The sequence below is a fragment of the Mastacembelus armatus genome, chromosome 19, assembly GCF_900324485.2.
Source record: "Mastacembelus armatus chromosome 19, fMasArm1.2, whole genome shotgun sequence".
Lineage (NCBI taxonomy): Eukaryota > Metazoa > Chordata > Actinopteri > Synbranchiformes > Mastacembelidae > Mastacembelus > Mastacembelus armatus.
In genome coordinates, this window is record NC_046651.1 from 5511274 (window position 1) to 5528764 (window position 17491).

The 17491-nt window shown below is 39.7% G+C and overlaps 1 protein-coding gene across 2 annotated transcripts in view; it reads left to right on the top strand.

Moving 5' to 3' along the window:
* Window positions 1–718: 718 nt before the first annotated feature.
* The window catches only part of pemt (phosphatidylethanolamine N-methyltransferase), a 44583-nt gene continuing 27810 nt past the window's right edge, over window positions 719–17491 (top strand). For both annotated transcript variants that reach the window (XM_026314717.2, XM_026314715.1), the window contains exons 1-2: window positions 719–976; window positions 4718–4825. In XM_026314717.2, the coding sequence (XP_026170502.1) occupies window positions 869–976; window positions 4718–4825 (216 nt within the window). In that variant the 5' untranslated portion in view covers window positions 719–868. The remainder of the gene's footprint in view (window positions 977–4717; window positions 4826–17491) is intronic.

The following is a 17491-nucleotide window of genomic DNA, read 5'->3' on the forward strand; positions in this document are numbered from 1 at the left end:
ACCTACTGGCTGGATGTCATGCTGGTTTTATTTTACATAATAAATTTCTCAGCTGGGGCACCTTGAAGGCTGATGAATGGGTAGCATGCTCAGTCAGGGAGCTGCTAAGCTTTGAACGCTCCCTTTATTTCTCCCTCCACATGGGGCATCTGCTACATAACTGATCGACTCCAAACAAACAGTGGGCGGTGGAGGAGATGATTGGAAAAGCAGAGAAAAGAAAGGAGAAAAGGGAAAATAGGTGTAGGGTAGAGGAATAGGAAAATGGGGAAAGATAAGGAGGAAAGAGAAAAATGATGGGGAGGGAGGAAACGAGGTCTGGCCAGGAAAGCCCAAGCTTAATGCTGTGATTATTACTGATGTTACAGCATTTAAATCTCGGGAAATATCATTAAACTGATTAAAAGAGCCAAGAATGATGAGGTTCTGGGTCGCTGGTAATATTACTGTCTAATTTACTCTTTTGATTTTATTCTCATAAAAAAGATTGAAAAGATGTCACTCTAGGGCAAGAGAGGATTTATTCATTGTACAGAAGGAAAGTAATGCAGGGAGATAAATCCTCAAACTGTTTAGTGTAGCCGCGGGTCAAATGAATAAATATATCATGTATACTCTCGGCTAAAAGGATTGCCTCTAGGTTATAACTATCGAACACCTGAGTGGTAAACGCAATCTACAAACTACATTTCCCAGAATCCACTGAGCAGGGTGAGAGGTTATGTGGATATGTGTGGTTCTCCACAGCAAGCGCAGACTTCTTTCAGTGAAAAACAAGAACTTTGTACGAAATATTGCGTAAGATCGGGCATCATCTCCCACACACACTGATAAGAGCTGGTCGTCGGTCAGTGTTTAGCCGGTGTAAATGCGCGGCAGCGATACCGCCGCTGTGCGGAACAATAATCCTGCTGCAGACAGCCGCCGTGCGCCGCTCGACTGCTGCGGAGGACTCAACAACGTGGATTACTCGAAGGTAAAGCTCTACAAGTAAATCAAAGAAGCTGCTGGTTATGTCTCGGTCTGTACGACAGCACAAAGAAGCTGCTTCGGTCTGACCTTAAACAGCCGAACCATAACCCAACCGCGCTACTTCACCGCCGGAACACAGCCCACCCCGCGCTTTTTTTCAAAATAAAAGCATCATACGCAAACATTGTAGAAATAATGCTTTTAAGGTTACCAAGCAGTAAAGCGTACCAACAGTGCCATTATTTTTGTAGCTTACATGCTAAAAAAGCAAGTGTCAGCGTGTTCGTTTATATGAATTAGTGGAGGAGAGTTTGATTGATCTTAAAAGTATTTAATTGAAATTCTAAAGCTTGTACAAGGACCCACTTCCTGATCAGAAAATCACAGTCTGCAAGCAGTTAGCTGTAACCAACTTCACAGGAAGAAAGATGATGAACAAAGGACATACATGACATTATAAGGTTGCCAAAAATCACATCTCATTGGTTGACTACAGGTGGGGAGGGCTTTGGTTTAGACTTTCACCTTCCCTTGTTGGTGCCCTGGGTTGGTCCCAACCCCTCAGCACTTTGCCATCCTCCTCTTCTTATCTTCTTGTCCAGAGCTGCTCCTCATCCTACAAAACATTCTGTGACACAGTACCTAGTACCTCTGTATCCCTTTTACATAAGCCCCCCTTTTATGGTAACTCATCCTTGATGTCTGTGATTCTCTCATCCCTAACTACACCTTGCCTCTCCCTCTGTAACAGTGTATCATGCAGGGCCTCTCTCAGCCTGCTAACTTCACCTTGCCTCCCCTCAGCAACAGTGTATCATATGGGGCCTCCCTATGTGTAAGCACCTGTGTATGTGTGTGCGTGTGTGTTGTAGTGTACATGTGGGTATATGTGTGAGGTAAGTGTGTGTGTGTGCGTGTGTGAGTGTATGTGTTAGACTCCTTCACATTTGATTGCTTCTTCACACAGCGGGGCAAGGTTTGTAACCCTTGATCCTCACAATTTGGTCTTACAACTCTTTGTAACAATGTATAGACGTTTATAAGAGTAATGATATTATAAATGAAAGATGTAAATATATAAATTTATTTCCCAATAATTATAAGTGAAATTAAGATTTTCTTTCCAAACAGTTATAAATGAAGTTAGTAGATGTGTAAAATTTATTTCCCCAACACAAGTTATATACCGTATGGCCTCCAAACTGTTGTGTGCATATAGAATTTGTAGACAATAACGAAAAAATAAAGCCAACAAAAAATGAAAGAAGCACTGAATGTGCTATGTTTTTTGTCAAACATAATTGAGCAATTCTCAAAAAAAATTCTATATACAAATAAGTTTGATTATTGAATAGAAAAAAATGACCAGACCATTGTGATCTCTGTCCCTTAAAACCTGTTGTCTACCCCGCCCCCTTTTCTGCAAATGGCCGAACAACACGTAGCTAAATTAAACTAGCTGTTGTTCTTACATTTTAAGAGTTATATTGACGACCTTGGTGCCGTTTGAAGCAAAAGCGTCCCAGTTTTCTATCGGCGCGCTGTAAAATGTGAAATATGACTCCCCTCCCCCTCTAGCGTCGAGCGCTGTTTGCCCAGTGTTGTCAAGGCTACATTTACAGTAAGGAGGGGCCATTTAAAGCCCACTGTTGCATCATCTGGCTCGACTTCCCATATATTGTTGCAAAGGTCTCATCATTGGCTACAAGATGCATCAGTTACCATTTACGAACAATTTGACTGGCTAATTCTCCTGTCAATCGAAGTTAGAATATGCCCCCTGACTGGGATTTTCTCTGAGGATGTGAATTCTATTGGTTTTACCGTTAGTGACGCTGCGAAACATACAAACATTTTTGATTGAGGCCTCATGTGATTCACAGAAGCTTGCTATGTCAAACTTTATTGAATAAACGGACAAAACAACCGTAAAACGAAGCGGTTTACGGCTTTTTATGAGGAGGACGATGGATTTATGGATTTACTGTACAATATTACGTCTTTTGGACTAAAACATGGGTGCACTTTGTTTTATGGATTCTAACGAACAAAACGATATACGACACTCCATATTTGAGTACACATATGAACTAACGCGACAGAAAGGTATGATCTTAAGATCTTATCTGCCTTTGTGAGGCACCTTGAGTTTCAGCTGTTTATGAAGGGTGCTGTATAAATAAAGCTGATTTTGACTGTTTTAGATATTATGTGATGCAGGTTGGTGACGTACTTTATCATCTCAGTTATGAAAGTCCAGTGAGAGTGGACCTTTTATTTCTAGATAGTCAGGCATTGAATTTGGTCTTGTAATGTGAGTGTTGAAGTTTTGGTTGAGTAAACAAATAAATTGACCATCTCCACAGATAAAGTATTATGATTTTGTGCAATGGAGCCATTAAAACTTGTGAAATATAATTGCAGTATTAATTGCCACCAGTACAGTGCAGTACGTCCTAATTTGCTGACTTTCTTTTGGTGGTAATGTAAATATAGTATAGTTGTATGTAGGTGAAGCAACAGTTTAAATTAAAACCTCATGAAATATCCTGAATCCCAAAACATCATACCACACAGGCCTGTAACCACTGAATTTATTGTTTACAAAACTTTGAAATTCCTGTTCATGTATTGAAGCAACTGCACTGTACCTGTAAATGTTGAGGACAGTAAATTGTGTCTTCATTATTAGGTGCACTATCTGTTGCCTTATATTTTATTACCTTTTGTAATTACATAACATCCATGCTTGCAGTAATGTTGCAGATTATTGTTGCATTTATGAAGCAAAACTAAAAACTCCCTTTTATAAATCACTGACACTACTCATCATTCTCCAAAGGAAATTATATTTGGACTGAAAATGAAAATCTACATCCTGAGCTACAGGTTCTGTAGAAACAGTAAATTTGTGAGGGGAAACTTGCCTGTGTGCTGTGCAGAGAAGCATTTAGGTTAATTATGCTACAGTAAGATTAGAATTTCACAGCAGATGATTTAAATCATTAATGGAAATACCGCTGCTGTGCCATGTGTGTAAACTACACACAGCTCCTCTCTCAATATGGAGACAGCCAGTTTAACTTCTGGTTGTCTTTTGTGTCTATGTAGAAGCTACTGGTGTTTTAGAGCATGTATCATGTTCTGTTTTGTACTATGTTCTCTATATTTTTGTCAGTTTACATGATCACATACTGTACTTCCCATGTGAGTTGTGTTTTGGTGTGATCAAAATTAAATGTAATGGGCAAACAGCTCATTATGTAAGAGATGATGGTGTACTGGCAGCCTGTAAAATGACGTGAAATACTAGTGGCTGCTATGCAGTGGCCTAAAGGACACACTTTGTTTTTGGTGTCAGTGCAAGCTGCGTCATCAGCTGGAAAACCACACAGTGCAACCCATTCTGTAAGAGAGGAGAAAAGGAAAGGAAAATCCACCCAGTGGCACGACCTTAAATCAGTGATTAAATTTAATTTTTATGTAATACTTCACTTTTTAAAGGTCATTTTCTCCTTTCTTCACGCTGAAAATACTGTATGAAAGCCTGTTACTGTTTTTGATACAGCATAAAAAATTCTTTTTTTAAACAATAATTGGTCAGTGCTGACATTTAATTAAGAATGCCTTGGTAAATTAAGGCGAATGATGTTTGTCATGTTTTATAACTAAGACTTCCAAAGCAATTTGTCTTTGATGTTTGGCATGTTTCACATGCTCCTCAACCTTATTTTTCTCTTGTCAGATGGACCTGAAACTGATGGAAGAATTCCTAAAACTCATCAACTTTTATGACTCCAGCTTTTGTTTCGCTGTGTTCACCATCATTTTCAACCCCCTCTTCTGGAATGTGGTAAGATTGCACTGTAAATAGATAGTATAGCTCCAAATTAATTTGTATTGGAAGCCCTTATCTTTTATAGTTGACTATGTATTATTTTCAGTCCAGTTAAGAATATTTTTCTGGCAGCCACAATAGTAAAATTCCTGCTATTGTTCATGGCTATGAGTAATCAGCTTGCATTGATCATTACGAAGTGTCATTGTTTGCCTTTATAATCTTAATAACCTTTGGAAGTGATGCTTTTGTCAGATGAACACAATTTGATTTGAGAAGGGAAGACAGTGAGGTATCATGTCTTTTTTGCTACATTAGTTGCTGCTGTAAGGTTGTTGAACCTGGTGGATAGGGGACGATTCAGGGATAGAGTGCGAGCTTACTGAAGTCAGTTGACAACTTGAGTATTGCAAATTGCAATTCTGTCCACAGGCTATCAGTGGCTATGTCAAATCAAGGCAAACTGACTCAACAGTGTCCTTCAGTCTGATAAAACTGCCCTTCTGTTGTGAGGGTTATACTTCACAGACATGATGGCTCCAAAGCTCTGATAGTTTATCATAAATGTTTATTATAATTTGGTGATCAAGACAGAATTTTGCGTAATATCTGATCAACTATACCTTACATAATATTGCAGAAACAGACCATAAACAATGATGGCATTAAGTTGTGTTAGCTCCCATGCACTTTAAAACAATAACAGAGACAGAAAACAGAGAAAGTATTTACATTGTCCTCACTGATTTTGCAATCTGCCTTTATTGATACAGTATCATACATTAGATGAAAATTAAATATCCACATAAAAAATTTAAAGTTAAATACCTACCTAAAAAATGCATCAATCAAAACACTTGGAATATTTAGGTCCAGCTCACTCGATAAAATTGGGTCAGTTTACTCGCTGCTTTTGGAATTGGTTTCACTGCTTCACCAGCTGTATGACTTTCACTGACAGACTTGTCATGTAACCAACTTCTAATAGTGACTCATATGAGCAATGACTCAGTCCACCATCTCACCTGTGCAGCACAGCACATGTACAGAAGAGAAGCCAATTATTTGCATTAAGGTAAATGTTGCTAAGGTGCTCTTAGCCTTGAACATGCCCCAAATCACCTTTTTGTCCATTGTGCTGGAAGATAAGCTGTAAGTGGCTGTAATGGGGGTTATTTAGGCAAACAGCCTTAGGACTGATGGAATTTACTTAGAGGAAATATTAGATCTTTCACCTTGTCTTTTTGAGCCACAGTGCCACACTCCTGCAAGGTAGCAGTCTCCTGAAAGGTAAATAAATAAAAAGTTGTCTTTATGCTACACTTGCCTTGAATCCCACTAAGAATGTACACTGATGACATTTTAAAGAAAGTTAATGGTGAAGTATATTTCCAACCTGTAAGTAACTAGTGGTACAACATGTATGCAGTTCTTACAAAAGGCCACATTTATGTTTGTTTACATTAGCATTCATTGTCGTTGTAGGAATGCTTTTGTACACTCATCAGAAAATGTACTTTTTGCTGGTGTACATTCACAGAGAGCACAGAGGTCAGGATCGGTCTGAGGTAGTGGGTGTTTAGTAACTAGCTCAATTACTGTGCCTTGTGTCAAACTCCAGGGATGATTTTATATCCCATAGCATGTGTGTATACTTGATACTTGAGTGACTATACATTGTGAAGCCCAGTTTGACTTTTACATCAGGGAAGTGAGAACATTTTGGTAATGTGAGGACATTTTGGCTGGTCCGCACACCTTCAGAGGAGTGTTTGTGAGTAGTTGTGATGGTTAAGGTAAGGGACTAAGGAATCCATTATTTCAATGAGTGTCCTCACTAACATAGCTGTACTAACGTGTGTGGGCACACTTGTTGGGTCATGCACCCAGCCCTTTCTGCTTAACCCTTTATCTTTACATAACACTGACATGAGCACTGTCTCTGAATGAAACACTCACTGCTGAACACAGCTGGAAAATAAAATCAGAGCTAGAAACAAGAGACTAACTGGATAAAAATCGGGCCTCAACAGGTGACACATTGACCTTATTGTGGAATGGGGCCAACCTTGCTGACTGAGAACAGTCAGCCCATTGTGACACCAGTTATGTCTTTGATAGACTTCTATTGTTTCAAACATTCGAATCTGCAGGGTTAACCGACTTCAGCATCACCTGCACAGTGTGGGCAATAGTCAGTGTGCGTGTGGTGTGGTGGGGGCTGCATAGTGACTCATCTACAGACTAGATTGAGTCTCTGAAAGCCTCCAGAAGGTGCGGATGCATTTTGTCTCATGGGCTGCCTGTCTGTCAGCCAGCACAGCACTCTCATTAGAACCGGTTTGTAGGCTGCTGCACCTGCTGATCCTCATTACCCCTGTGCACTGGCTGCAATGGTGTCATCAGGTGCAGATGACATCATCTCCCTCTGCTATGCAAGGTGGTAAAGTTGTTATGAGTGTCGTGTGGTAGGATGGCTTTGTGTCTTTTGCGTATGTCAAATCATATTTATTCATAATCATACTGACGTCCAAACTACTGTACTGCTGCCTCTACAGTATGCGTCCAGATTGTGATCGCTGTCTTACATCCACTAAGAGTATAAGGCATCTAATAGAGTTTTGATATGTCAAAGCAGATTAGTCACTGCATCAGATGTAGCATCTAAATGCTGGGTCAGTCATTATGTGCTGAACTCAGAGTGGGTGGGATTCATTTGCATGGAAGTCAGTTTTCACCATTGAAGAATTTTGTACAGACATGTACAAACAGCAGGAGTGAAACTTAAGGAAGTGAAACTTAAGTTCATGTTCAGTTTGAAATCCATCTGAGCTTTTCTACGAAGACATTCTGCATGTTGGCAGCAAATGTCAAAGCTCATCCACTGGCTGTTGGTGGCCAGAAGACACACGCTTGCAGATGTGCAGCAACTAATGCTGTCAAATTGAAAAGAAGATTACTTCAGGTTGTAGCTAAATGCTAGCAAAATGCTTTTTTTGTCTTATCCTGATTAAATAATCACATTGGCAGATTCTGCCATGATATACAGTACATTGTATCTACTACCATCCAAAATAGCCCACAGATGATGGTGTAATTCTCTTGTCTCAATTGGCTAATGTACTAATTACACTGCTCCACACTCCACTGCCCAGCCATCTGGATTGGACTGGGACAACCCAGGTAGGCACATGCAGTACCTTTACTGTGAATACACTGATAATATATTTCACAGTTGTCCACCATCATATTCTCTGTGCACCTCCTTTGTTTTTCTCATTTCACTTCTGCACCATTTTTCATCTCTCTGTGCCCCCTGTTGTTTCCTCCTATGAATCTGTCCTCATGCTCCTGCCATGAATGACTTTGTCACAGGGAGGGCTAGTGAATCACACAGTAGTAATTTTCTTCTTTCCTATATGACTAGGTCCTCACCTCACCCCTTACACTTCTCAGTGATCCCCATGTCCTGTCTCTGTTACATGTCTATCATTCTATCAGTCTATCACTGCCCTTGCTCCGCTTTTAATGTCACAACCTGACATATTAAATTTGTTAAAGCCATTAGGTTCTCTAATGTAAATGTGTGAGGTTTGGGCCTTGCTTCTTGCCAGCATCTTCTGCTCCACAGGAATAACTGTAATGTTTACCCTAAAACTGGCCCTAAGAGCAAACCGACAAAGCACTGACAGTTTATCACTAGAACTGGCTCTCATGGCTTAGTGCTTCCTAACCTGTGTGTGTCCAGACTGTGCACAGAAGTAGTGTTTCCCTTGTGTTAATTATGTAAATTTTAACTGTTGGACTGTTTCTGCAGGCAGTAATTATTTTGAAGACATGAATGTACAAAGAGTACAGACAGCTTTGGCTGGCTGGCAATGTAACCATCGATTCTGTGTGGAGTGAAACCTCTTGGAAATTGCAGCAGGTTTTTCTGTCGATATCCTTCAGTTTTTTTTCTTTTTCCATGGAGTTTTCCATAAAGTCATAAAACACTCTTTGACTTTCCCTGCCTGCATCAAATTACCATCCATTGAACTGCAGCATCTATTACTACTATGCATGCACACTATTAAAAGCACTACACACCAACACGTTTTCAGTCTTAACTGAATCAATTACTTTTTGTATCAATTTCAACCTCACCGTAAAGTAATGAGTAATTAAACTACAGACTCACTGTCAGATTGTGTTCTGTAGTTCAATCCTGTGATAATTGTTCAGGGATGAAATGAACCTTTAGCTGCCAAACATGAATGGAAACATTGCACATTTCCTCCAAAACAGCAGTTTTGCAAACGTTGTAGGTATTGTTGTAGGGTTTGGTGAGAAACGTTGAACGTAAACATGACTTTGACACTTTGACAAAGTAAAATGTCCTTTTACGTACTGTACCTACTGCACCCTGTGTATGTTCTCTCTTTCTGATTGAGTGAACTAAAAGCATTTGGGCAGAAAGGAAAGGATAGAGCCACAAGTATTTCAAAGCTTTTTTCTTAATTCCATGTTATTTGTCTCATTCAGAACGTGGACCCTGTGAGTCAGTTACCTGAGCAACAGACATGTGCAGTATTGCTGTGCTCACTGGCTTTTCTGGGTAGCAACAGGTTACATGGTCTCCAGCCTCTATAGATATCACGAACTAGTTCAAAATCAGATCTGGTCCTATATGAGATTAGATTGGGTCTGGGCCTGCATTAGATAGATGTCATGCTGACACTGAGAGAAGAAGGTGGTCAACCTGTTCTTTTTTGTTTTATCTCCCCCTACCTCATGCTGACATCTCAGCTGGAATCACATGGACATGACATCAAGCTTTAGATAACAGGATGGGGGAACTGTGTAAAGGTTAAATTGAAAAGAGCACATTTGAATATAATGAGTTAGCAGATTAGACACTGCAGACAAAAGTGCACTTTGTGATGTAGTAGTATTTAGAAGTGCAGTGCAGGGATTAATGAGGAGAATGTAGCAAGTAAGTAAATACAATAAGTGGAGTAGCAGTTGGTGATATGACAGAGGAGGTGGGGGCAGTGAACTGTGTGGAGATCAGTTTGGATCCAGGAGGAGTGCAGCTGATCAGTGCGGGGGACGTTTGCAGCTAATGATCATCTCAGCTGAGTGAATGATATGTTGCTGTTTCTGGTTGGTTGCTACACTGTACGAAAACAGTGATGGATAATGTGAAGATGGACTCCACTATGGCAGACTAGATCTAGGTCAGCACTGCCTGTGGTAGGTTTAGTTTCTTCAGCTGTCTCAACAGGACCATCCACTGCTAGGCCTTCTTTGTTGTAGCAACATTTAAGGTCCTTGGAGATGGTGGTGCCATGGAGCATATATGACTCCACAGTTGTGATTGTAGTGCTGTTGGTTACTGGAAGAAGGGGCACAGTCTGTTTGGGTGTGTTTTCTTGAGCTGCAGTGCTTTCAGTTTTCAGGATCACCGAAAGCACAAGGGGACATGCCATGTGATGTCACTGTGGCCTCCAGCAGACCTCTGGTTATTTACAAACTCTAAATGCTGAGAAAATGAGGGAATAAATGCAAACAGTGCAGATGAGTCAGGTTAACCTTGTGTGGGTTAATCAAGTCTCAATACTTTGGAAATAGGAGGAAAAATAAATGTTTTCGAAAAATACATACCTAAGGGACAACAGAAAGTAAAATAACAAACACGAAAGAATGACAAGAATGGAAGAAAAAACACAGGAATATTTGAAAAGAATTGAAGGAAAAAATACAAGAGAACATGAAAGGTAATTCTGAGGATGCAGCAGGTTTGTTATTGGCCTGTCACTTTTCCACAGCATTCACAGAAATACCCAAAATAACACTCCTTTAGCATAAATCATTTCCTATTAAGTGATGCTTGTGTCTGAACTGTTTTTGCTTGTTGTTTGAAAAGCTGTACCAAAACAAAAGTGGCACCTGCTCGTGGATTGCTGATGTGAAAATGTAGAATTATAATAATTATTCAGGGCTTCGTGCAATATTAAAGGCAATCTTGAGACTTACATTTCTGCCCAATTTTATTGTAGATGTTTTTTATAATGAGAGCCTCCAGTTTACATGATGTCATGACATCTTCAGACAGAATGAAATGTAACCATCAGCATTCAGCAAGATTATTTTTATTGTGTGACGCACAAGTGTTGCGTACTTGGGAGCATAATGCCTTGTGTTAGAACACAAACTTAATATTAGTTATATTTAGATTGATTGATTGCGAGACTACGTCAGTTGAGGAGTGTGCATTAAAGTGTCAGAGTTTGTATGCTGCTGCTGCCACTGTGTGTGGGCATGATCTACAGTCTTTCTCAAGACTCCGTTGTCAGGTTAGATCTCTGACACTGTTGTTGAATCAGACCTAAGGTCTTCAAGGGTTTGGGTTTTACTCAGAGGTCCTCAGATGCGATGCAAAGTAAGACATTTGGGGGTTAATTTAAATTGGTTATTTCACTTTATAGCTCTGTGATTGCACTATTGTATATCTGACTGTGCTGAGCTGTGCTTCAGTAGTTACTGTTAACTGAGCTGTCGGGCTTTCCAGTTTAACACTTCACATAGGCACTTTACAGTGGCAATAGCAGTCAGAGTTACCACTCGGTTCATGGAAATGTTTTAATCTCTGTTTGATTTCACATAGAAAGAAAAGTAACTTCTCATTTCTAGATAACAATAATTTTTGTTGGCTATAATGGTGAATGTCCATGGCTGATTTTTTTTTTTAGCTGTTTTGTTAATTGAGTTCCATCTGAATGTACTACTGCTGAAAAGACTGAGGCTAGAGCTGCATGTCCTGATTAAACAGCAACCTTACTAGGTGTTGATCCATCTAGAAGACAGGAAGATGAAGTGTTGCTAGTCAGTCTTAGTATTACGATACATCATACTAAATGACAATAGAAATAAAATGTCTTTTGTGCTATGTTCAGATTCGAACTGTAAAAAATATACCCAGACACGTAACATAGATGTTAAGTTTTGCTTTATTGTTAATATTTTTAAACATAAAAAAGACACTTTGAGAAACTAATAACAGATGAGTTTGAAAAATGTAACAGTGCCTCTAGAAGTAAGCCAGGTTGCTACTGTAGGTAGTAAGCTGGATAGCCAGGAGAGCTGATACACTTTAGGTTACTGTGGATAACAATATTAAATAAAATACTTCAACTTATTTATTACAGTTAGCGTTGCAAAGCTAATAATTACAAATCCAGTTGTCAGAAATGTACTTTTGGTTTGGGTTTAATTAATTGCATGCCCCTTTTCCTCTGCAATCACATGATGATTATTTATAGCATTTATAGTACTTATGTTTTTTTTTTCTCTGCTTTTTCCTGTAATTGCAGAAACAAAATCTCTTCTCTCATGTTGTTGCTGCACAGGTCAATTTCTGTTAAACAAATAGCTGCCACCCGGTGCATGTGGTAATCAACCGGCCCAGCAATGATGCAGACAGAACAAACAGCATATTAAGCACCATCTGAGCTTCTTCTTGCATATGGAGTCAGTCTCAGTCATCAGGCCTGTGTTGGCCAATGACCTACATCTATGGGAACACAGTACGCCTCAGGTCATGCTGTCCACATTGGCTGCTGCAGTGACTTGTAGTCTAATGCAGCTGATATTTCAGAGGTCAGCCCCATCAGATATAATGATAGCCAGAACATGTTTATCCCAAGATAGGAAGAGCTGGGTCATTGGTTTTAATGATCCTGCAACACACATCCAAAAATGTGTGCGTTGATTTGCTTTCCTCATTGAATCAGAATTGACAAACTGCCGTCCTCGGTGCTTTCTCTTTTCTGTTTAAAATGGAACTTAACATTTTAATTAATATTTAGGCAAACTCTATTTTTTGTATCTTGTGTTTTATTGTGCAGCATGGTGGCTGAGTGGTTAGCACTGTTGCTAGAAGGTTGTGGGTTTGCAACTCGGCCTTTCTGTGCGGAGTTTGCATGTTCTCCCCGTGCTTGCGTGAGTTTACTCCGGGTACTCCGGTTTCCTCCCACAGTCCAAAAACATGTATGTCAGGTTGACTGGTGACTCTAAATTGCCCGTAGGAGTGAGTGTGAGTGTGTGAGGTTGTTTGTCTTTGTGTGTCTCTATGTGGCCCTGTGATGGATTGGTGACCTGTCCAGGGTGTACCCCTGCCTTTCACCCGAGAGAGAGCTGGGATAGGCTCCAGCAGATCCCCGTGACCCTGGCTTTCAGGAACAAGCGGGTACAGAAGATGGGTGGGTGGGTGTGTTTTATTGTTGTAACTGCTGAATTCTTGGTACACTATGTGGTGTCATTGAGAAAATAAGATTCAGACAGAAGATAGTAATGGAGTTTGTAAACAAACCAAGCTATTAGGAGTTCAAACCAAAGGTTAGTGCATCCTGTAATTTTAAAAATAATTTGTGAAGTGATAAATGTGATAAGTGATAAGTGATAGCTTTACATCGAACCAGGACTTTAATGGATGTTTACAGTTAAATTATTTTATTGGTATTGAAGAAATTTTCAGAGATAAGTAAACTAAGGCAAAGTATTAACAAACAGTAGCTGTGCTTTAATTAATGAGGAAGCCACCCATTGCCTCTGATGTTCTACATTATTTTGTCTGGCCAAAAAGTAGTAATAAACAAAATTAAAGTACCAGTAAATATTGATTGTGTGTAGGCCTTGCTAATATGTTAGTCATATGAACTAAGTATTTTAAGGCTTATTGTGTTTGTTTTGGAGTCCTTCTGCCTTGTGCTCACCTTAGGTAACTCTGATACTCAGGATAACACAATCCATCTCACTAAGTCATTAACTAAAGTCTTTATTGTACATATGTATTAGATTCAGTCAGGTAGATACTCATGACCTCAGTGAACAAGTAAAGGTTTGGTTTCTTGTTTTCATGTTTTTTTCAATGGACTCAATTACACTGATTGGAAGGTTGATGTGACCTCACATGTACCCATGCAGTGTAGGCAAGTAAGTGTGTCTGTGTGTCTGTGTCTGTGTCTGTGTCACATCAGTAGGCACTGGAAACAGTGGTCGATAATGTTGTTGTTTTTCTTCAGATTGGATAGCATTAAGAAATCTGTTGGTTGTTAAGCATGTTCATATTTTAAAACTCAGCCCTGCTGTTGAATTTGCTGAGTTTAAGTTCAGAGACACAGGTGTTGGCAGCTTCTTTGTGATTTTGACAGTGTTCAGTATATTGTTTAAGTGACAAGCTCTCAAAAGTAAACAAAGGTGCTTGTTAGGATACTGGCTGTGATAACAGTAATAATGTTTTTACATCTGTAGTAATAAAAACCTCCAGCATATTTAAAAATGAAATTGTCCTGACCCCACATTTTTATTCTTGTGCATTAGTATGCACATTATTATTAGCATAGTTTCATTGAAAGAGTGTATGCTCACATCGACCAATTAATACCTGAATAACCAGTAAAAGAAACCCAGGCCAACTTAAAAAAAAATCAGCATCGCATATCGGACATCGGCTGTCCTGACTTCTAAAGATTGTATCAGCATCAGCCATAAAAAAAAACATATCGATCGACCTCTACCTTCCAGTACCTTCTGCACTGCTATTGACAAAATGTCCATGAATCTCCAAATAATTAAATATTTAATTAGTGTTTTCTGAATTAAGGAGGCTTTAATCAGGATGTCTCTGGTGTGCATGTGATCCATTTATGTTCTTGTTCTTTTTCTCCTTTTGACTCCAGGACAGCACACATGCATGCATTAGTGCACTTGGCTGTGCGTGCATGTGCATTTGTGCCTGTGTGCATGATGTCGCTCATTAAACACACTGTATGTTAATAAAAAGGATGGACCACCAGTGACTGATCAGTCTGTGTGAATCACACTCCAAGTAGGAGAATTTCTCCGTACAGGGCTTGAAAATTAACGCAGCACAAGGTACTCAAAAGTACTCCTTTCACACTATAGTATTACATAAGTTTTATTGTTATCACTGTGCTATATTTTCCCCATCTCCTGCTTACATGTTCGTCCATTAAGGAGCATCAGACGTCAGAAGTCCCTAGCCATCAGATGTCTTCCTAATGTCCTGACTTCAAACCCATTCAAGTGCCTGCATCTCAGATTTAAGTGGGCTGATGGGCATGCAGGAGGAGCCTGTTAGATAAGCCTTAATTGAATTTGTCTTAGAGAGCTGTTAGTTCTGCCAAGCTGGCACCTCTGCCTCATCTCTGCCTTCTGTTATTTCCATGGCTTGATTGATGATTTGATACCAGCATCAGTAGCCTCTCTACAGAACAGTATTGTTAGTGTAGTTCTCCACCTTGTAGAGGGTTGTAAATCATGTTGATTGACTGCTGGCTTAGAATAGAGTGTACTGGTAAAATGTGCTGCTAATGTGGAAGTTGGATGATGCTTGCTATGTTTTCCACATGGTAATAAGATGTGTTGTTGAGCTTATTATTTATTATTATTTCTCATAATCATCCGTTGATGCTTATATAGATGATGAAATGACAGAAAAAGACAAATGTCTGCTCAAACAAGTGTAAAGGGTGTCTTTCTATAACCAACTCCTGAAGGCTGCATGCACAGAATGAACAAAAATAATCCCACATCTTTTTAGTACACACACATGCATGTTGTACATGTGTCTTTTGCTTAGCATAAAATGCGTCACATACACTTCCACTTTCAGTGGAAAGTCACCAAAGTGTTATGCTGTAATCACTCTCCCAGTTCTCATGTCATTCTCATTAAGGTTTATTGCTGTTAACTTCACAATCAATAAGTGATTATTACACAATGTTTAGTTTTACACTTGGACTAACACCTGGGCTACCTATTTGGTGGAAACTAACAAAGGTGTAATTTTCATTGGTCACAGTAATGCTTTATACAATTTTTTTGATAACTTAATCTTTTCCTCTTATGTAACAGTGAGCAGACACTCTCTACCCCTGGGTCTGTTTTACTTTTATAAAGTGAATTTTTTGTTGAAGGTTCTTGGCTGCTTATTGTAAATACCTCCTCTTCTTTTTGAAGTTAGCGCTGTGATTTAATGCTATATACAGTGGGTACGGAAAGTATTCAGACACCTTTAAATTTTTCACTCTTTGTGTCATTGCAGCCATTTGCCAAAATCAAAAAAGTTACACCTTTGTTAGTGATGACCATGTGATATTTCAGTTTTTTTTTTTTAATAAATTTGCCAAAATTTCTACATTTCTGTTTTTTTCTGTAAAGATGGGGTGCTGAGTGTACATTAATGAGAAATAAAATGAACTTTTCTGATTTTGGCAAATGGCTGCAATGACACAACGAATGAAAAATTTAAAGGGGTCTGAATACTTTCCGTACCCACTGTATAACTGGATGAGCTATCAAAAGTGTACTCTTGCAGGGTAATAACTTGAAAGTAGACCTCCCAAGGCTAGAGACTTAACCATATTGGAAAAAAACATGGGAGAAGGAAGCATCACATAACAACTATGCTCAACAAAGCTGGACCTAAGAATAGATGACAGCAACCTCCCTGAACAAGTTCCAGTAACCATTACAGTGGCAGATATCAACGAAAGAGTCTGAAACATGAAGAACTGGACAGCATCAGGTCCAGACATATTCCATGCATACTGGCTTAAGAAGCAAACTTCATTCCATGAACACCTAGCTGCACAAATGAACTAGCTGCTAGTGGATGGGACCCACCCTGAATGGTTAACTGAAGCCCAGGGTGGTCCAAATCCTGAAGGACCTCCAAAAGGGAACAGTCCCATCCATCTACTACTATGTCAGACATCATATCAGATAAGACAAGTAGGCACATGAGTGGAGTGAAAGGAATTGATAACAGAGGAGCTAAGCACCAGGTACTGGTAGACAAAACAGTTACCTGAGAATGCAAGACTAGCAGGCCAGCCTGTGCACAGCCTGGATTGACTACAAGAGGCTTACAACTCAGTGCTGCACACATGGATCATGGAATGCTTGAAACTGTACAACATCAACAGAACTCTAACAGCCTTCATCATGAACTCAATGAGAATGTGGAAAACGAAGGTAGAGGACAGCTTCAAGGCAATTGCACGAGTCACTATCAAGTATGGTATCTACCATAGAGATGCATTGTCCCTGCTGCTGTTCTGCATTGGCCTAACCCCCCCCTCACCAAAAGTGGTTACAGATAGCGATTACAGAATGGAGCAGCCATCAGCCACCTCCTGTACATGTATGCCAGCAGTGAAGAAAATATCGACTCACTGATACATACCACTAGAGGATCTACAGCAGCAACATTGGCATGTCATTCAGATTGTTGTCAGCTGGTAACTAGAAGGAAGGTAGTCTGAACCGAGGAGGTTGTAGTACCAGAATGCAACATAGCGGATGTTGAAGATAACTACAAGTAACTTGGAATCCCACAGGCAAAATGGCCCTTCTAGTATAATAACTGGACCAAAGGTCCCAAGATAAAATAGAAAATGCTCTCGAAGGTGGTTGAGAACATCCAGGCTAAGATCCTGTGGGACCAGACAGACTGACAAAATGGTGATGGCTAACCAAACAGACATAGTAGTGGTGGATAAACATTCATGAAAAGTTGGATAGAGAAAACGATGCACAAGCAACAGAGATAACCACAGCCTTGAGAGGATTTTGAAACAAAGCCCATTCAACAATTTGGGGGAGATTCACAAG